General features: G+C 49.6%; 1 protein-coding gene across 1 annotated transcript in view; it reads left to right on the top strand.

Annotated features, from left to right (window-relative positions):
• Positions 1-16,847, top strand: part of SH3BP4 (SH3 domain binding protein 4) — a 38,736-nt gene extending 21,889 nt beyond the window's left edge. Inside the window, exons 2-5 of the mRNA XM_076342026.1 lie at positions 1,639-1,862; positions 4,248-6,610; positions 13,791-13,979; positions 14,221-16,847. Coding sequence (XP_076198141.1) covers positions 1,745-1,862; positions 4,248-6,610; positions 13,791-13,979; positions 14,221-14,445 — 2,895 coding nt within the window. The 5' untranslated portion in view covers positions 1,639-1,744 and the 3' untranslated portion in view covers positions 14,446-16,847. The remainder of the gene's footprint in view (positions 1-1,638; positions 1,863-4,247; positions 6,611-13,790; positions 13,980-14,220) is intronic.
• The last annotated feature ends 4,230 nt before the right edge of the window (positions 16,848-21,077 follow it).

Below are 21,077 nucleotides of genomic sequence, written 5' to 3'. Positions count from 1 at the left end.
CTCTCCCCTTGGAGTGCTCCCAGCAGGGCTCAAAACAATGCACTTCTCAAAGGGAAAAGTGTGTGCACACAAGTTCTCCCTTCCCTTTTCTGGCTGGAGCCTGGTGCATCCCTTCCAGCTAACTACATTCCCGGCATACCGGCCCGGGGGATGGCTTGGGAAGCATTTCAAGCAGGCTGGAGTATCTCCTGCTCAGGCTCTCCCCTGCAAATTTCCTCTTACTGCATTCCAGAAAAGGGCACCGAATCCTTCAGGGCTTGCTGCTCTTCCTCGCCCTGCCAGTGGAGAGAGACACGCTGGTTTAATAACAGCCAGCTGCAGCCAAAGCAATCGGCACTTGTCTTCACGTTTCCATCAGCTCTGCATTCCCACCTAAGGAATTTGGGTTTGGGGGTTATTTTCTGCTTGATCTGATTTTCAAGCAGAGGAAGGAAAAAAAATTGCATGGGAGGGGGAGAAGGGAAAAACAGTACTAGGACTGGATGAAAAACCCTTTGGGTTGCTGAACTCAAGCAGGGGATTTGGATATAACTTTTAATTGCACAGGGCTTTATTTTTAAGAGCTGTTGGCACTTTGTAGCCTGGCTGGAGTTTTGTGGCAGGTGTGTAGGGAGCAGGATGTAGGGATGCTGCATGGCAGGATTTACTGGGATGGTGCCAGGTATGTTGGACCACCTACCTACTCTGTGGTGCAAACCTGAAGGGGCAAAGCATGGCTCAGGCTCTGCTGCTTCAGCTAGCAGAGAGGCACCAGGCCTTTCTGGCCACTCTCCGAGCTCCAGAGGACATGGGTGACACCAGAGGAGGTCTTACCAGTGCTTGCATCAGGCACTATGCTGGTGGTTGAAGTGCCAGCATGTTCTGCAGGCAGCAGGAGGTGGGTTAATTTTCCTCTTGGCTCTGGCTCGCTGATGCAGCTGCTCTTCCACAAGGGTTTCTGGAAGCGCTTTTGCAAGTGTTTCTGGAAAAAAAGGAGGAAAAACCCCTTTATTTTTCTTTTTCCTTTTGGAAACTTGTCTCCCCCCTGTTGTCATCCCTGTACTGGCTCCTCGCAGCAGCTTGAGTGAAGCTGGGCAGTCAGTGCAAGAAGGGGTGTTTCTCTGCCCAGTCTCCATCCCAGGACATCCTGGTGCTGTGGCAGGAGGCAGCAATGATGTGGTTGAACATGCAAAAACCTGGTCCCGTGGGCCCTCCACGCTCACTAACCACTGCCCTGGGCTCCTACAGCATCTGAGTGCTTGATGGTTTTATAAATATGTATTACAGCAACGTGCAAATGCCCTGAAAGCCCTTAAGAAATGGGGAGAAGGGCCAATTTATGAGCCTGGGAGCAATGTATCCCCAAATAAATCTTAAAGGCAAGAGGGCTGCTTCATACGGGGTTGTGGCCAGCAGTAGCATCGTGCAAGACCAGGCTGTCCTCGCTACCCAAAGCCCTTGGTGATTTGTAGGCAGTGCTGTGCTTATTAGGAGCACCCAGGTTGTCTTTCATAATGCTTTACGGAGAACATGAGGATGTTCTCCTGTATCGGCACCACAGGGTCGGCGTGTGCCTGGGGTGAGCATCGTCGGCGCGTGGGTGGCATGGTGGGACCTGGAGCCTTTGCTAACGTGCTGGGGTTCGTTTCTCTTCCCCAGGCTGGTTCCCCAAGGTGACACCAGGGTCCCCATAGCCAGCTTCGCTCGTGGAGAGGTCATGGCCTCCTAGTGCCACCCTGGGACTGGCGGGGTCGGCGGGCCAGAGATGGCGGCGCAGAGGATCCGGGCGGCCAACTCAGGCGGCCTGCCGCGGTGCAAGTCGGAGGGGACGCTCATCGACCTCGGCGAGGGCTTTGCCGAGACCAGCCTCTGCGATGTCAAAGGTGTGGAGGGACGGGTGGGGACAATGCCCCCTCCTCAATTTGGGTGCATCCTCTCACCCCTGGGGTCTGGGAGGGGGTTTGGTTAATAATTAGCAGATAGCAGCTGATGGGGAAGAGCAGCAAGTGCTGACAACTGCATCCACAGGTGCAAGGACGGGCATGGACCTGACACCAAGAGATCGAGCAACCAGGAGAGGTGACAGCAACAAGGCAGTTGCAAGGGTTTGTTTTCCCCTTCCCTGGAGCTGTGAGCTTGCGTGTTGCTTGAATAATCCTTTTTCTTCCCTTTATTGCTTTTCCTTCAGCTGTATTTACCTTACCCAGCATAAAAGCTGCATTCAGGTGAAAGGGAAATTACTGTTCCCGCAGCAGAAATGGATCCCAAAGAATAACTCCAGGTGGAACTTAGCATGTGTCGAGGGCCTTTAAAAATAAGCATGCATAAAAGCGATTGCTTTTGCAGGCGTAGCAAGAAGAGACCCAAACATCAAATGCTCTCGCTGCACATTAGATTGTTTTAAATGAAAAAATAGGAATTACTCATGTTCTCCAAGGGGTCTGCTGGTTTCAGCACATCTGTATTAACCCTGCCGCCGTGCTGGCTGTGTGCACAGCTGAGGGGGACATGGGGACGGCCACTCACCCATCTGACCCGAAGGGATGGGGAGACCAAAAATGCCCTGTCCTGCAGATGGCTCGGGCTGCAGCACTGGGTTAACAGCAGCTTCCTACTAGGGTGGTAAAATAGTTTCAATACGGAGTTTATATATAGTTTTACACTGAATAAATGTCCTCACGACTTTCCCTACCTGCTGGCGGAGGAGGTGGATTAACAATGATGTGTTTCAGATGTGTGCAAACACTTCTCTCCTTAATATTTTGATCCCTAGAGTATATTTAAAGATTTTTCTTTGCTTGTCTGTGTCTTCCCTTGCCTTGTACTTTCTGTGTCTGAGAAGTCCTGCCAGCCTGCAGCTAGTGACTGCAGGGATGCGCAGTCTCATCTGCCATCCCTTCGTCTCCGGGTTTTAGGGGCTTCCTGTGTTTCTTAAATCACTCTTTTCCCTCCAGAGAGCTCTCAAGCCTATTGAAGCAGGTGCTGTCCCAGTTCACTTACACCCCCGTATTGGTGAAAATCCAGCTCTCCTTGTTTTCTTAGGTCTGTCTAGCAAGATAACACACACTTGAACACTGATGTAGCATCATCTGCAGCTTATTTCTAGTGCTTTTTACAGAAGTAGGTCCTAAAAGTGAGAACAAAAGCAATAAATATGGTGGCAGTGTGAGCTTCTGTAGGCTTGACCCAGCTGTTCTGCTTGTAATTGGGATCCCCTGGCAAATTGACTTTCAGCTGGTGCTACTGAAAGGGAGATTGGAGATGCTGCTAGGACCGTGACAGCACTGCATGAGGCTGATGCTGTGCTTCTTTCTGAGGGTTCAAACTACACGACCTTCTTCAGAAATTGAGTTAAATTTTGTTGAGGAGCTTCGAAATACAGGTGCTATGTAAGAGAGATGAGATGCTGATTTTTTTTGGCTGGTGTGATGTGAAAAAGTAGCAATATGACATGCCCTTAGTGGGTACCCTTAGTTGTTTCTTGCACTGGAATGTGAGATGTTTCACATGTGCAGGAGATGGGTTACGGCAGAGCAAGAGCACTTTTAGCCTGCGGACATTACATGTTAACCTGCAGCAGCACAGATAACTATTTGCATGGAGAGTGCAGTGGCAATGTGAAAGAGCTGGAGGCCAAAGACCTTGAGATACCACTGAGCAAATTGGTAGGATAATGGCTCTTCCCATGTAGCAATCATTGAGAACCCCCCCTAATTAACTTCTGTTATTTTAAATGTGAACATTTAAGGGGATGCCTGTCATTCTGGCATGTGCCTGTAGGAGCTTAGATCCCAACATGCCAGGTGAAAAGGAGAGCTGATAAGAAGCGACTCCCACTTCCTCAAACCTCCCTCCAAAACATCTTCTTGTGCATCGTTCATCAGGGAGTTTAGTGAGGCTGTGGGACACTGACGTCTCATGCAGGAGCAGCTGCATGGGGCCCTACATTGAGGGCAAGGCTTATTGCTACTTGACTGCATTGGAAGGATAACAAGTGGGCTCCTGCTGCTCTTCCCAGCTGTGTTTATGCCCATCGTTTTAGTTCATGAGCCCTTTGGGGAAGGGGAACGTGGATGTACCAGATGTAGTGGAGGGAGAAGTTTTGTTTAAAAATTTTTTTTTTGGGGGGGGAATAACCTGTAGGTTTGAGAGGCTTTAAAACTACCTTATTTCACCGCTTAAAGTAGCACAGATTGCTTACCTGAAATAAAAATTTGTGACGTTCTTGTGGATTGCTTACAGTGCTGTTTTTCTTCTTGGCTTTGCAGTGCCTTCTCCTAGTGCCTTGCTGGTTGACAATCCCACGTCCTTTGGAAATGCGAAGGAAGTAATAGCAATCAAAGATTACTGTCCGACTAATTTCACCACTTTGAAGTTCTCCAAGGGGGACCACCTTTATGTCTTAGACACATCAGGAGGTGAGTGGTGGTACGCTCACAACACCACGGAAATGGGTTACATCCCTTCCTCCTACGTCCAGCCTGTAAACTACCGCAACTCTTCCTTAACGGACAGTGGGATGATAGATAATCTACTGGAGAGCCCTGATGAGGGGGTCAAGGAGTTAGACCTGCTTGGAGAATGGACTGACGTGAAGAGAAACTCTGCGAAACCCTACAATAACAACCCATTCTTGAACGGAGTCCAGACGAACCCGTTTCTGAATGGGAATTTGCAAACAGTGCCCAGCTTGGACAAAGAGTCCAACTCCAACATCACTGTTGACTTGCTGCTCTTTGACACGGGGGCTCCTACTTCAGCTCTTTCCAGTTCGGCCGCTAATAGCAGCCTAGGTAACATTTTTGATGAGTTTCCATCCACAAACAGGCTGGATCTGGAACAGCCTGTGAAAAGGGACAATCCCTTCTTCAGAAGTAAACGCTCCTACAGTTTGTCTGAACTGTCTGTTCTTCAAGCTAAGTCAGATGCTCCGGCATCGTCGGGTTTCTTCAGCGGTTTGAAGTCTCCCACCCCTGAGCAGTTCCAGAGCCGGGAAGATTTTAGGACGGCGTGGCTGAACCACAGGAAGCTGGCTCGGTCTTGCCATGACTTGGATTTGCTTGGTCAAAATCCTGGCTGGGGTCAGACACAACCGGTGGAGACCAACATTGTCTGCAAGCTGGATAGCTCTGGTGGAGCCGTCCAGCTTCCAGATACCAACATCAGCATCCATGTGCCAGAAGGTCACGTGTGCCCTGGGGAAACGCAGCAGATCTCCATGAAAGCAATGCTGGATCCGCCACTGGAGCTGAACAGTGACAAGTGCAGCACCATCAGCCCAGTCCTGCAGATCAAACTCAGCAACATGGAGGTGAAAACCTTCATCATTCTGGAGATGAAGGTGTCGGCAGAGGTCAAGAATGACATAATGAGCAAGAGTTTGGTAGGACTGCAGTGCCTGCGGAGTGACATGAAAGAAGGGCCGTACACGCCGATGCAGCTGAGCTATTCGTATGGAGATACGATCCAGGTGCAGCTGGAGAACCTGGAGCCTTGCATGTACATCGCGGCCGTAGCCCAGGGGCAGAACATCCTCTACCCTTACACTGTTTGGGATTACATCAGCAAGAGGATCACAGTTGGCGTCTACGGCCCAAAACACATTCACCCTTCCTTTAAAACGGTTGTGGCCATTTTTGGGCACGAATGCGCTCCCAAGACTCTCCTGGTGAACGAGGTCACAAGACAGTCCCACAGCCCGGCTCCTGTTGCCCTCCAGCTCTGGGGTAAGCATCAGTTTGCTCTGTCACGGCCTCAGGACCTCAAGCTCTGTATGTTCTCCAACATGACCAACTATGAGGTGAAAGCTAGCGAGCAAGCCAAAATTGTGCGGGGCTTCCAGATGAAGCTGGGCAAGGTCAGCCGCCTTATCTTCCCCATTGCATCCCACGACCCCAACGAGCTCTCAGACTTCACGCTAAGGGTACAGGTCAAGGATGACAAGGATGCCATTTTGACCCAATTCTGCGTCCAGACACCGCAGCCGCCTCCAAAAAGTGCCATCAAACTGACGGGGCAGAGGCGGTTCCTCAAGAAGAACGAGGTCGGAAAGATCATCCTTTCACCTCTGGCTGCCATCGCCAAGTATCCAGTCTTTCAGGACCGGCCGGTGTTGAGCTTGAAGTACGGCAAGCTGCTGAAGACAGTGGTGCGGCAAAGCAAGAACCACTATTTGCTGGAGTACAAGAAAGGAGACGTCATAGCCCTCCTCAGTGAGGAGAAGATCAGGTTGAAAGGGCAGCTGTGGACCAAGGAGTGGTATATTGGCTACTACCAGGGAAAAATAGGCCTTGTGCACACCAAAAACGTGCTGGTGGTTGGGAAAGTCAAGCCCAGCTACTTCTCTGGGCCAGATCTCACCACCAGCCTGTTGCTCGAGCAGATCCTGAGACCCTGCAAGTTCCTGACCTACATCTATGCCTCCGTGAGGACTCTGCTCATGGAGAACCTCAGCAGCTGGCGGTCCTTTGCCGATGCGCTGGGGTATTTGAACTTGCCGCTCACGTTTTTCTGCCGAGCGGAGTTGGACAGCGAGCCGGAGCGAGTGGCCTCCGTCTTGGAGAAGCTGAAGGAAGACTGCAACAACACCGAGAACAAGGAGAGGAAATCTTTCCAGAAGGAGCTGATGACGGTGAGTCTGAGGTCTGACAAGGGGGGGGATCTTAATTCCCTGCTGTGCAGAGTGATTAGGGTGAACGGGAGGTGGAAGTTTCCTAATTCAGTCTGTAGAAGGTTAGGGTTAATGTCCATCTTCTGCAGGCTGCTTGGCACAGCCAGGTGGAGGTTCAGCCCTGCGGTTGGACTCATCGAAGGGCTCCTGGTTTAATGGGATCATGGGTATAAATGAGGGATGCACTGGGTGAAATATGGTAGGTACATGTTGTGTGAGGGCAGCCAACAGGCTTGCTTTGGAAGGTAGCTAATCTGAAGCCCCTCAAAATCAAGGTGATTTTGGTGCAGTGTTCATGGCACTCAACTGGTCCCTGCTGCTGGGTATTTATTTACATTTCAACCTTCAATGATGCACACTTCGAGGAATTACCTGAGAGCTGCTGGTCATCTCAACCCCAGTGTCAAAGCGTGCATCGTTGAAGGCAATACTGATGGAAAACTGGAAGAAAGACAAGAAACACAAAAGCTTTTCCTATACAGAGTGGGGTAGGCGAGCCACCTCTCAGGTCACATACTTTTGCATCACTAGGTGTGTCAAAGCATGCCAGAGAGGGGTTTTTACAGCTGCTGTGAAGAATGATGCTACACCTTTACCTTCATGAAACAACCTCAGATTCCTCTGTAATAATGTCGTGTTATGTCTGCCTCATCTCTCTTTGAGTGGCAGCTAAACCAAGGGCACCTCTGAGCTGGGATGCTTTACGTCCAACTGTGGATTGCGTTTGCGAATTGAAATGACCAGCTTGCTTCTGTCCTGAAAGGCATTTGGGGAAGTGCTGCTTGCAAGTATTTCTAGGATGCCATTAGGAAGTCTCTTACGAGAAATCATCTTCGTGATCATTTCTAGCATTTCACAGGAAGTGAGCCAAAGAAAATACAGAACGAAACGTCTGGAAGAGATTTGCAGCTCTCGCCTCTTAACAGGCTCTCCCGCAGAAGCAGGATAACCGAGTTACGGCAAATCATGTGGTTTAAAATGCCAACTGAATTAAGGAATAGCGACAGTTTCGCTTGATGATGATGGGCGCAGGCAGCAGCATGCAAAACAAAATTAGGAATAGGCAGCCTGGGTAAAGAGGACTGGAGCTGAATGAAATATTTAATTTCCCACTCCCTTTAATAAGAGGGTAGAAATTTGAGGATCCGAGTATGAGGTGTAAGGTGTTACAAAGAGTATGGAACCTTTCGTTACTCATGGAAATACTGTCCAGTGAGTTCCCGGTGCCTGGGTACCACTTTGTGGCCCGTGGGTCGATGTTTTAGCTTTGACTTTCAGGTGCCAGGTCATGCCACCAATGCTGCTTCTGTTGAGGGGTTCTTCTGGCCATCATATGCGGTTGTCTCTCTTCTTTCTTGGGCCATCCAGGAAGGGAAAATACCCACCATGGTAGCCAAGGCTGGTGTCTGGCCCCGTGGTTCCCCCAAGGGAGGGTTTGCTCCTTTAATCATTAGCCTTGGTGAATGATGGGATGAAATCTGTTCTCCTCTTGCTGGATGCTTGCAAGGGCTTCGTGCTGTTTGCCTTACTGCTTTGCAAACCTGTAAGTGTGCCTTTTATCTATTTCCTTTGTCTCCAGGGGTCCCAGACAGTCTGTAGGTCTTGGAAAATCCATGTCAGACCTCAGTGGGTAGACAAAGGGAAAGATAAGGCTCTTTGGATACTCAGGGAGCCGCTAACTCAAGGGGAGGGCTGTAAGCTGCAGGAAAACATCCAGCTCCCCAAGGGATTGCCTGGAGTGCAGAGTCCCAGAGCAGGTTTTATTTTCCTTGTTTGAATGGAGGCTAATCCTGAGCGTTGGCTCTGTTTCCTATTCTTTGTGAGTCTGAGCCCGTCGATAAAGGATGAGCTCCCTTCCTGGTGGAAGATGATGCTTCTTCTAAACCTCTTGCTGCTGTCAAATCCTCCTTAGCTTATGGAGAAATTAGATTTAGCCTGTTTTAAAAAAAAAAAATAAATTAAAAAACATGTTTCAGGGGATGACAACAGAGCAGTAATGTATTTTATTGTGTTTAAATCTGATTTTATTTGTAACAAATGGACTTGCTTTCTGGTGTCTGCTGGCAAGAAGAATCAGTTGGATTAAGCTCTGATCTGGCCGTTTCATCTTAAAGTTGGTTGTCTCCTCTCAAAGGGACTGTGAAGGGAGAGGCAGTAAGCAGGCTTATCTGACTTCAGTGTTGAGTACACGAAATGGCAGTGGCAGAGCCATGCATGAGCAGCCAAGCACAGAAAAGCCTGGTTGTGATGACTAGTTAATAAGTAATCTGCATTTAATTACTATTTTTCTAATCTAGCACTAGCAGTGGTGTGAAGGTAACCAGGGGAATGTTGCTCAGAAGTTAGTCATCACATCAGAAAGAGAAATCTACCTCTCCCCTCCCTCCTCTCTGCCCATTGAAAGTAGGCAGCATCCAGATGCTCTTGCTAAAAACACCTGGGCACAGATGCAAGAAGACCTCATTGCAGCTGGGCCACCGGTACCTGGCCATGCAGTGACTGCAATACCTGGTCCTTGGGAGCTGGGGTTAGACCTGTGATGAGACAGAGCATTTCTCTCTCTGGATTTTCAATGTGGTGTTCTTACAGAGCATTTATCATCCTTTCCAACAGACACTGCTGTTGAGAAAAACATGGGTCTTCTGGGAATGCCACTGGGCATGTCAGCAGAGACCTGTGGAAGCTATGAGCTTTTCCTTCTCTGGGCTACTTCTAAAGATCGTTCAGAATGCAATGATGGTTTTTTTTTTTTCCCCCCCCATTGTTTTCTGTTGTTTGTTCTGACTGCAGGTATCTGCACGCTGTCTTTCTTCTACCAAAAGATACTGCTGGTGGGCTCAAGCAGTCCTTCATGTCCTGCAGAGGAGGGTGTCCACTGCTTGGACCTTGTGCTGGCACACCTGGAGCATGCCAGCCCAAGGGTGCTCACATTGGGCCCCTCTTGCTCCTCCACCCCAAAGCAATCTGCTGGCTAATGGTAGTCCCTGTGCTGAATTTGGGTCCGGGGGAAAACCAGACTCCTGCCCTTTTTCTGCCTTCATGGGAAAAAATCCCCACCACACGTGTAGATCCTGGACATTGCTTCCCTAAGGAACCATGCTGCACCATGCTGAAGTTGGTGGGGATGTTTCTGTAGGACATGGCTTGTCCTTGCATAGCCAAGTTGCTTGCAGCACAGGAGTCGCTTGCAAGCTTCCAGCAAGGAAGCTGCACTGCGCAACACTTGTAAGTCTTGCCCTGCGCCCCTATCAATTAATAGAAAGCTGCAGAAATGCCACCGATGCCTTTCAGCTGTTGTGTTGTCAGCCTCCTTGCTCCGCAGGCAGTATAAGACAACCCACGTTTATTTTCTGGGGTTGGCAGGAAATCTTTACTGCCTTTCCATCCCCAGTGCAGCAGTTGCAGGCTCTGTGCTCTTGTTCCCGTGCAATTTTGCTCTTGCAAAAAAAGCTGCCTGTGATTGCACTTGACTGATGGCACTTGGCATCACTTCTCCTGAAATGACACCTTTCTCCCCATGTTTGAGGAAGTCCCAGGGCTGTGAGCATGGGAGCCAGGTGAGAGCTGCAGCATGGTGCTGCCCCAGGCACATCGCTTGCCTGCCCTGCCTGCTGCACTCAGGTTGCATCCCTGCCCTGGCACACATCCCCTCAGTGGTTAATGGGACACTAAATATTACTGCTTATGGTAACCGCATCTCTGCTTCCCCCACGAAACACTGTACAGACGTTTCAGGGGGTGAGTAATGCATGATAACACTTAGATCCCCTGGGGTGCTTTCTGATTTAAATCCTATTTTAAAAAAACATCATTAATTTAAAAAGTCTGTTTCCATAACAGCTTCCTTGCGGGTCTTGCACCACGCTTGGTGGGCACACATGAACTTGGTGATGCTTTCCACTTCTGGGTCAAAGGAGAAAGGTTTTTACTCCTTTAGTTTGGCCAAAGGTGAGGAAGAAACAAGACCCGCCCCAGTTCAGATGGCTCCTCCGGAGCATGTGGGGGTCAGGGCTGGACCATGGGAGGCTGCGTATTTGTGCATGGGAGAGCGAGAAGGACTTGGAGGCTCACAGAGTTGGGAGTGGACCATGAAGGTTGCGGTGATGGGCGCGGGCAGGGGTGGCCGCGCGTCTGCAGGTGGTCTTTGGGGTTGCCTGTTGCTTCGGGCTTGGCTTGCTTTCTTCCAGATGCTGATTTCCATCATTAGAGGATGGGAAATGGGATTCTGCATTTCAGAGCCGGGATGCAAATTCAGCCTCCTCTGGATGCCTTTTAAGTAGAGGCGCTTCTGCGCTGCTTTGAACTGGGATTTAAATATCAAACCATCTCCTTTGCTGTGTGCTTGTCTGCTGGAGCAGGCTTGGAGCCACTCCGAGGTTAATAAATGCTTTGGAGGGCACTGGGAAGGCACAGCCCAGGTCATGCCTTGGCAGAGAGCATGACTGGGTACCGAGGGATGGAGACACAGTGGGTGTAGCCAGTTATCCAGGGAGGTTTGTCCAGGGCAAGGGAGGAGGGTGGAAAGAAATTGTAGCGTAATCCCAAAAGCGCCTGCCGGAGGATTAAATCTGTTGTGAGCCCTGATAATCCCGGATGAGCTGTCAGGGCTTCCAGGAGAGCCCCATGCCCGCACAGGTTTCATGTATTTCTGTGACAGAGGGAGCGAGTTGTGCCCAGGCCAAAAAAAGTGCGTCGCTGTTACCACGAATATTCCCCCTTTGGCTCCGACTTTAGTGGCTGTGTGTCCTTCTTGCACCCCATCCCCACCTGGTTTTGGTGCTGTCCCAATCTCCTCTGCCCACTTGCCCGCGTTTTCCCCAGCCCATAGTGTGCATGTTGAGCCTCCCCAGCTCAAATCACCAGGGGCAAAGTGCAGGAAGTAGGTGTTTCTGTGGCTGTCAGTAGGTTTCAGAGTTAACGCGCTGCGGGGAGCAATCAGTCTCTTCCAAAGCTGTTGCTTCAAGCGATTGTACAGTTCTTAGTTACATGGCCTCCCAGCTGCTTTACTTGATGCCATTTTCTTTTTTACATTGAGCAGCAGAAGGAATGGGAGAGTCCATCTCCCGCAGCTGTATCCTTAACCCCAGCGGCGCAGTTTGCTCCCAGTGGCTTCCTCTGCTGCCTCGAACCCACTCAGCCTCCAACAAGCGGCTCATTTAGCCTGCTTTGCTAAATACCAGGTTGTTTCAGGGTTTGCATGCAGGCAATCCAAGCCGCCTGGAAACACAGGTTTGAGGATGCTAAATCTGCCCTTCCTTAGGACCGTCTGAATCCTCTGCCTGCAGAGGAGAGGGTGATGAATCTGGGGTGGTAAGGTAGCATTGCTGGAGAGGAGGCAGTTATGGCACAGGTGTGAGATCTAAATGCTTCTTAATGCCCTTTTTAAAAGGAAAAAGTAATGCTCTTTTAAATGTATTTTCCTTGCTTGCTTAACAAGAGGGTTTATTACTTCTCTCCTAGTACAGGAAACCAGTGTAAGCACTTGAGGAACAAACAAATGCTGGTCTGCAGCTGTAATTAGGTTCAAGCCCAGCTTTAAGCTGGAAACACATAAGGGAAAAATCAACATGCATTTGCTTTGCAAATTGCTGGAGTGGTTTCAGATGTTCCCATCTTCTCCCAACTGTGCCTGTGAAGCCACCTATGCAAGGATTTAACCCTTCTTCTGCCTCAGAGCCAAACCAGCTGGGGTTTGTCCAGACCCTCCTGTGCCAGGAGAGGATGTCTTTCTCCCATGGCGGCAGAAAGCAGGAGGATTCTGGCCATGTGTGGACTACCACATCCACGGTTTCTGTAATAACCAGCCCCGTGCTGTTGTGAAGGTGTGGGTGATGTTCCCAATGGGGACATGTGTGCCAGTGTGGTTCCTTGGGACCTCACTGGTTTTCAGCATCCCTCGGGGGGGGCTGTCCCCTGCATCCCTGAGCTGTGGTTTGCCTTTATTGAAGTGAGACCTTCTGTTGAAATGCTGAGCCCTTGGTGTTCACCCATCCTGGAGCCACCATCCTGAGTCTGCTGGTGCCACAGCTCCGGATCTGGCCATAGGAAAACAAGAGGGTACTCAGCAAACTATCGCCCAAGGCAGTCTGAGGTCTGTTTGCTTGGTTTCCATGTTTTAAAAAGGGGATGCCCATTTCATAATATAAACCACCTTTCTGTAGCCACTTGAAGTTTGAGGTGGGATTTGTCCAGGAACTGGGGTTGTTGCTGAGGCTGTTGCGGTCCACGGGCTCTGGCAGAGGATGGGGGAGCCCTGGTGAGTGGGATGTTTATTCTGTCGGTCAGATCCTATCCTCTGATAATTGTCACTTAAACCCTTCCTTTCCTGGGCTGCATTGTGGGTTTTCCCCTGTTGCAACTTGCTTTCCACTTTGAGCAGATGTTAATGTGATCTGGTACCTAAAGATAGGAGCTAACGCTGCTCTGTCATTTTTTTTTTTCCTGGCTAAGTTATCACTAGCTAGAAAATTGTGACTGCTGCAGTTCCTCTTCCCCACTTCTTCAAAACCATTTGCAGAAATCTCAGCTTTTAGGTCAAGAAATGACGCAGAAGGAGGTGTTTTCTGATCTGGCATGGGAAGGCAGAGGGGTGGTGAGAAGAGCAAGAACATCCCAAGCCAAGCAATGGTCCTGTAGTGCTACCAACTGGCCCTTCGCTTGGGTCTCACCCCAGCCCATCTCCCGAGGCTGATGTCTAGGTCTCGTCCCAAAATGTTGTGGCTGGCCCATACCCACCCATCTGTGCTGAAGGACAGTGCTCCTCTGGACTTGGGGAGGCAAGCTGCACGGACCACACTGGATTAGTTTCCTTGATTAAAGGCATCTGTTCTTCTCAGCCCTGGGATGCTTTAAACTGCTTATGGTGGCGCCTGAACATCTTGAGGGGTTGCCCAGAAAATAAGGCTGCATTGGCCAGCCCAGGCTGCAAGCCTTGTTGAACAGGGATAGGGTACATTGTTCAATTAATGGGATTACTCTTCTGTCGAGCCTGGTGGCCTAATTTCACCAGCTGTCACCAGAAGGGGGGTGGGAGGATTTTTGGGGTGGCTTCTTGAGGGACTTCCCTTGTACAGTCCCCTGGTCACCTGCCATCTACGGCCCGCCTTCACTCTCTGGTTTGATTTTCACCACTGTCCCTCAGGCTCTGCTGAAAATGGACTGCCAGGGGCTGGTTGTCCGGCTCATCCAGGACTTCGTGCTGCTGACCACAGCTGTGGAGGTGTCCCAGCGCTGGAGGGAGCTCGCTGAGAAGCTCGCCAAGGTCTCCAAGCAGCAGATGGATGCTTATGAGGCCCCGCACCGGGACAAGATGGGGGCGGTGGACAGCGAGGTGAGAGCAGATGGGTCTCGGTTTCCATGGGTCCCCTAGGTTGCAGATACCTCCAAGAGCATGTTCTTCTGGAGCACCTTTGGGGGATAAAAGGGATTTGGGTGTGCTGGGAAAATTTGTGGGTGTTATTCCCTGGGAACGTGCTTGTTCTGGGATGGGGGTGTGTTAGGGATGGCATCACTTGCTCACTGGCCATCCAGCTCAGCTCTGATCTCCTCTTCCCTCTGCTCCATCGCTGCAGGCCATGTGGAAGCCAGCATACGACTTCCTTCTCACCTGGAGCAGCCAGATGGGTGACAGCTACCGTGACGTGATCCAGGAGCTGCACACCGGGCTGGACAAGATGAAGAACCCCATCACCAAGCGCTGGAAGCATCTCACCGGCACCCTGATCCTCGTCAACTCCTTGGACATGCTGCGGGCAGCTGCCTTCAGCCCGCAAGACCACGAGGATTTTGCCATCTAGCTCTTGTGGCGATGTTTTTGTCCACATCTCACTTGCTGCTTTTTTTTTCTGTGCTTTTTCCCCTTTCTTTTAAGCAGTTGACTTTAAAAAGAAGTGGAGGTTGCTTTCCCCGGCTTTTAAGAGGCCAAAGTTTGCAAGTTCTCCACCAGGACTGGAAATCAGCAGGAGACACCCCTCCTTGATGGGAAGGCATTCAGAGGGGGATGGCTTTTCATACGGCATTGATACCAGTTAAACTATTTCTTACTAAAAAACTTTAAAGGGGGCAAGGGGGTGGGGAGGGATCACAAAAGAGATCACATTTTTTAGGCATTTACAAATAAAAGTCTAATTTTTGTAATAAGCAGTAAAGGTTGTAACCACTTTAGGGGGAAGCTGTGGCTGTTTTTTATGTTGTAGAAATTGCTTTTAAATTATCGTTTTTGAGACGAATGTGAGTTATGTAAATACATATTTTAAGAGGAAGCACAGTAAATGCCCTCCCCCACCACCACGGTCAGGCTTTGGCAGACTACCAGATGTGACTGTAAAGCACCGTATGAACTCGGAATGTCCTCAGCCCAATAAGCATCTTATACCAAAAAAGGAGCTGCTTTTTTTTTATTCACAGGCCCTGTGAGCCATTTGGTTGATTTTTCTTTTATTTTCATGTCTCTGCAAACATGCATTTTCTCATTTGCGGACAGGGAGATGCTCGTTGCCTGTTTTCAGATGCACGGGTACCATTTTTTATCAGGAGAAGCGGTCACTGCCCCTTCCACTTTGTCCTGCCCGGGTGCTGTAGGACATCTCTGGAAGAAGCTGGAGGTTTGGGGTTCAGCAGAGACCTCCTTGGGAGACAGACCAGGAGGATGGTGAGAGTGGCTCACCCTGCCATGGCAGCAAACTGCTTGGGCTGCTCCTCTCCAGATGCTCCTCCTCTGGGGAAGAGGCCAGAAAAGGGGAGGGAATTGTTGCCATCCATATATCCCTTTACACGCGCACAAAAAAAAAAAAAAAAAAAAAAAAAGATGGAAGAGAGAAAATGTTTCTCCTAATTTGAAATCTGAGCTCACTGGAGATGCTCCTGATGTGCTATGTGACTTAATGCTCATTGTCATTGATTTCAGAGCGTTTCGACTGGGGCTCTTCAAGGCTCCTGAAGTCCAGTTTAACTTGTAAATAGTCTTTGCTATAGACCTGGTGCCATCGAGCTAAATATTTGTAGCACCAAGTGCCCGTATTTTTCCCTATTTGTTTTATAGCAGAGTCTTTTGAATGACCTCCCTTCCTCCTTCCGCTCCCCAGCTTTCAAATATTTTACATGGGAGGGAAATATTTTTGCACAGAAAGATTATTTTAAGTGCAAAGTCTATAGTGACATGCTGCTACCGCAGAAAGGTTAGTTGTTAAAAGATTATTTTCTTTCAGGTTACTCCAAACAAAAAAGAAAAACAAAGAATGGGAAAGGCATCTGGCAGATTGTGCCAGCACAGTGGCCTTGGGAGGGACTGGTCTCCTCTCCTCTTCCCAAAATCATGTCCCCAGAAACAGTCACTCTGACCGGACCCACAAGAAGTAAATAGCACCTTAAATTTCTCCTCAGGGGCTTTAAGGAGTTTCCTATGCAACTTAACTTAGCACAGAGAGAGGGTCTGGCAGCAGCCGAGCCCACTATGCGTCCCCTTTCTCTTTCCCTAAGGCACCCTAAGAGCACGTTTTTCCATGCACGAGCAAAAATCTCCATTGCAATAACGAATGCATCCTGCCAGAGCATATGTGCAGGCTTTCTCCCGGGGTTTTACCCAAATCTTGGCTTTTGCTGTTCTCCGAAGCGGCACTTGTATAGGAGGGGTCGGTCCTGCGCAGGGTCTGGGCCTCTGCAGAACAGCCGCACTGGGGACCCCTGAGGGTGTCAGCAGCAGGTGAGGGCAGAAATTTGAGCCTCCTGTGTTTCAGGGATGTCCCTGAATAATTGCAGCTTTTTTTTTTTTTTTTTTTTTTTTACCTCCCCCTTGTTTATTCTAACTACCTCAGGTACTCCATATAGCCAGCTTAACATTTCAGCAGCAGCCTAAAACATGCTGTGCTCAGCTCATTGACGGTGTGCACCCTCCCTGAGACCTGCAGGAGCACGGCTGGCACGTTTCAGAGCCTGTGGGGTAACTGCTGCATTAATTTGTCCCTGTCCTCAGTCTGAAATCCAGTCCCTCCTCGTGTGTCCTTTGGATGCCTTCTGCCCGCTAAACATCGGACCCTCCTCCAAAAGCTCCATCTGGGCTTTGCATTACCACCCTTCGTGCAGTAACTGGTTATTGTACTTACTGTTTAATGTTCCCTCTTTTTTCTTTTTTTAAAGAAAAAGTTTTTGGGGAAAAAAAAAAATTCCAATTAAAGCTGTTACTATTCTAGTGCTCCTGAGTAGACATCATACACTGTTGTCTCTTCGTCTCAAAGCAGCTTGGATGCATGGGATTAATTTAGTGGGTTTTCCACCATGTGAATGACGTGTTTCTCGCAGCATGTTTCCACATCTAGAGCCAGCAGTCCTCTGGGGCTGATCTCGGTCCAATCCTCCTTCCCCGTGCCTTTCCATCCTGCCCTCTCTGGGGGAAAGTTGCTGGAAACGATCTGGCCTCCCAAGGTGCTGCTTATGCTCAAGCACTAGGTAAGAAACTTTGTGAAGCAGGAAAAGATTTGGTTGCAGGATTTGTTTTGGCATGGAGATGTTTTTCTGGCTGTTTTCTGAATGGAGAAAAAAATCCTTGTATTTAGCCAAGGCGGTTGTGGTGCTCCCAATATGAACAGTTAAGATTTCAAGCCATGAAAGTGAAATATTCAGATGTTTGGCTGTGGCTTCAGTTTTACCGAGGGCGAAGAGGAGACGTGATAGTTTGATTTCATCTTTGGTAAGCATATCTTGTGGTCTGGCACGGGGAGGCACCTCTGGGCTGCTGAGCCAGGACTGCCACATCTCATGGGTGGCGAGGAGGATGTGTCAGACACAAGGACATGCTTGGACCTTGCTTGGCACCCATTGCTCCATCCATGCCTGGGTGGGTGTTACTGTGTCATCTCCTGAATGTCTCAGGCCCTCCTTCCAAGGAGGATGAGCTTGCAGGAGGGTGAGCTTGCAGGAGGGTGCACGCTGGTGGCTAATGAGCACACGGAGCTGGTACCAGACCCTGCTGATACCGGGCTACCTGGCTCATGGAAAGAGGCTTGAAATTTTGGCATATTGTGACTTGATTTCCAAAGCAAAACCAAGGTCTAGCCTAGGAGAAGATGAAGAGAGTGGGGAAAACAAATAAGAAAGTAACCTTTTTGTGGAACTCATGAGCTAAGGAAGGTACCGAACATCCCTTTGCATCGTCAAAGGGAATGAGCAAACAAGTTCTTCCCAGACTCTTCCAGGGATGATGCACCAGGAGCCAGCTGTTAGCTCTCCTCCTTTTGTCTCCTGATCTCAGCAGTCCCTTGTTTCCCAAGCAGATATTCTCCCATCTAACCCATTTAATTTTTCAGCCCTACCTTCAGGAGCAGTGTTGGCCTCCACAGCAGGGTGTTGGACGTACCACCAGCATACTCCTCCAGCCCAGGTTCGCTCAGCCCTTGCTACGTTGTCCCCGCTCAGTTTGGTGCCCGGACCTGTGGCCGTCATGGGATTTGAGCTGTGCTTCAGTCAATTCACGACCCCAGTTGAGGCTCACTGGAGAGAGCAGGGCTGCTGCAGCCTGAAGGCTCGGCCATGGCTATTGGAGAGCAGCTGTGTCGTGGCCGACAACTGGGCTTTAAAATGGTGCCTTTGGGACAAAGTTGTAATCGGGGGGGAAGATGCAGTTGAGCCACTATTTTACTTGCTGCTGCTGCTTCTCAGCCCTCTGATGTCTCCTACAGATGCTTTCCTAGAACAGCTCGTTGCTTGCTTTGCACAGATACACGTGCTTTGAGATGTGTGGAAACTGAGAATAAAACCAGGTGAATAATGATCCTGGATTAGATTACACATACGGATCTGCTGGTCCAATAATGATGCGTTGGCTTGCTTCCTTGAAACCTGCAGATTTCTGTGTATCACATTGCCTGCCTTTCCCCTTATTTCCAATTGCTAGCAAGTCTCGGCTGGTAAGAAGGTCTCTTAACTCAGCTGCCCGTCCTTGTTTCCTTTCCTCTGTGAAATTGGTCAGTGCCAGTAACCCATGGCTGGGGCGGTGGTTGATGTTGGGAGCTTCACAACATAGCATGGCACGAAAACCCATCCTCCAGCACAGGTACACCCAGTGGGAAAGCAAAAAGGGAGCACGTGTGAGATGATGTCCCACCAATGGTCTGTTGTGGCATTTTCTGAATTATTTCTGAATTATTTGCGTAAAGGGTTGGTTTCTGCTGGGGTTATCGGTCCCCTCCTGACTGCCCCGGCACTGCAGGTTCACCGCCAGGATGGATACGGATGATGCACCACCACGGATGCCTCACCATGTGCTGCCTCGTTCCTATGTGGTCTGGGCACGAAGGGCAGTAGCCATCTGATTTGGGCAGTTCCCCAGTAGCTGCTTCACTGCTGGCTGACTCCCTCTAATATTTCAACTTCAAGGAAATGATTTGGCTTTTTTTCCTCGGGCCAATCAAGGGAATGACCTGCTTCAGCTTGAGTCACCTTGGAAATGCATTCGCATCATTTTCTCCTTTACTTCAGTCATCAAAATTGAATGATCATCTGGTATCAGCTCAGCTCGACACTAAATGACTGAAGAAGATACGTCAGAAGGGGAAGAGAAAGAAAAGTCACCTCTGGGTTATCAGTGTCTGTACAGAAAAGCTGCTGTGTCTATGATTTTTGCTTTGTCCTTGCCAGCTCTCGGAGTCCAGACGCCCAGCACAGTTTGCAATGAAAACTAGAGTCTCTGATTAAAGACCCTGGAGGTCTCTGAGCATCTGTTTTCATCCCTAGAAATCCCTGCTGAAAATCAATTGCTTTGCTTCCTTCCCAGCTCTCAATTAAATGCTTGCTGTGGATTATCTGCTGTCAGGACACTCCTATCTTGCAATGTGAGGAGTTGGTCATGAGTGCTTAAAGGAAAGGAGTTGGTTAAAGGGCTGCTCCTAGGTCTTCCTCTTGCTGGCAGGTTTCTTTTGCCACCAGAAGGCCATCGTTCCCAGTGCTGTCTCCTGCATCTGCCCTCCTCTGATGGCAGTATCCCCCATGCCAGGTGGAGGCACGGTGGCTTACTTTGTGGAAAATGGGGGTAGAAAATCCAGCGAGGATCATGATGCATCGCTTGGACTTCTGCCCTGGGTGCTGGGCTTTGCCGGCACCCCAGGCACATCTAGCTTAGCAGTCCTGTTCCAGGTTTGGGTTTCCTTGTCTGCTGGACTCTTATAACCTTCCCACTTTAATAACCCAAGCAAACTTAATTGGGCTTGATCCGTCATAAAACATGGGCTTGGATGACTGTAAATTAACAGAGATGGTCATTGTCCCTGGAAATGTAACTGCCATTGTGTATCTGTGGCATGACCCGCTCACGCCTCCTATCGAAAGCCCTTTTTTTGGATAACGGGCTTTACACGAAGCATCCCCTGGGGCTCGCCTCTTCACACCTCAGCAGGCTTAATCCATCGGTGAAATTCAGGGAATTCCAAGCAACAAATGACACATTTGGGCATTTTTATTATAATGGAGCGGGAAAAAGCAGAATACAAAGGTGTGTTTTTCCAAAAGGCTGTATGCTGCAAAACCTGGCCGAAAGAGGGGCAAGCTTCACTTGTCGGGTGGTTAGTTCTGCAAGGGGTGACTGATTGTTTGATTTGGGTGGGAAGACCCTGATGTCCTACATGAAAAGAAAGGAGCCTCTGGCTGGGGAGATGAATGTGTTATTTTTGTTACTGTTTAACAGACTTGCTCTACATCAGGAGCGCCACTGGTTGTGGTTTCCCCTTCCTTCCCCTGCCCATCACCAAATCCATCCCGCAGCCTTCCTCATGGTATGCTGAAATCATCTTGGAACCACCCCTCCAAGCAGTTTGGACCAACCATTTGTGGCCAAAACTCAAAGGATGGCCCCACTGTCTCTTCAGCAGCCTTCGGAAGATAACGAACCTTGAGTTCCTGCCCTGCTTTGATTACCCCCCACTGAACATTAATTAAACCTTCCAGCAGACGCTTTGAGAAGTCTCGTCTGGCACAAAGCGAGTCACTGGGATGCGGTCTGGTCCCTCGCTACGAGAGAGCGATGAGCCAGGGAGGGATGCTTGGTAACAGCTGCAGCTTGCTTGGCTCTGCCCCAGCAAAGGGGGGACCGTGTACCTCCCCCCCCCCCCCCCCCCCCCAAGATAATCTAGGCTGGTAGCATTTCAGGGAAGAAATCTGCTCCATTTGTTCAGGCTGGCTTTTGAAGAGAGGTCACGCGATTAGATAAGCCAGCCAGTATCTGGCTGGGGGGGATTTGGGATTTGCTGATGCCTGAACAGGCTGTGCTGATGATTTGCTTTTATCATCCTAAGCAATCAGATCCGGCATATGAAACCTTTCGGCCATCCTTAATAGAAAGGGAATTGATGCTGGGAGTACTTGGTAGTACCTGTCAAAGCAGAATTGTGTGACAGCAGCTTTTTTTGTGATGGTTAGCATGAGCCGTGACACCCACTGTAGG

This window comes from Aptenodytes patagonicus, chromosome 6 (assembly GCF_965638725.1).
Source record: "Aptenodytes patagonicus chromosome 6, bAptPat1.pri.cur, whole genome shotgun sequence".
NCBI lineage: Eukaryota > Metazoa > Chordata > Aves > Sphenisciformes > Spheniscidae > Aptenodytes > Aptenodytes patagonicus.
This window is presented reverse-complemented; position numbering and strand designations above follow the sequence as displayed.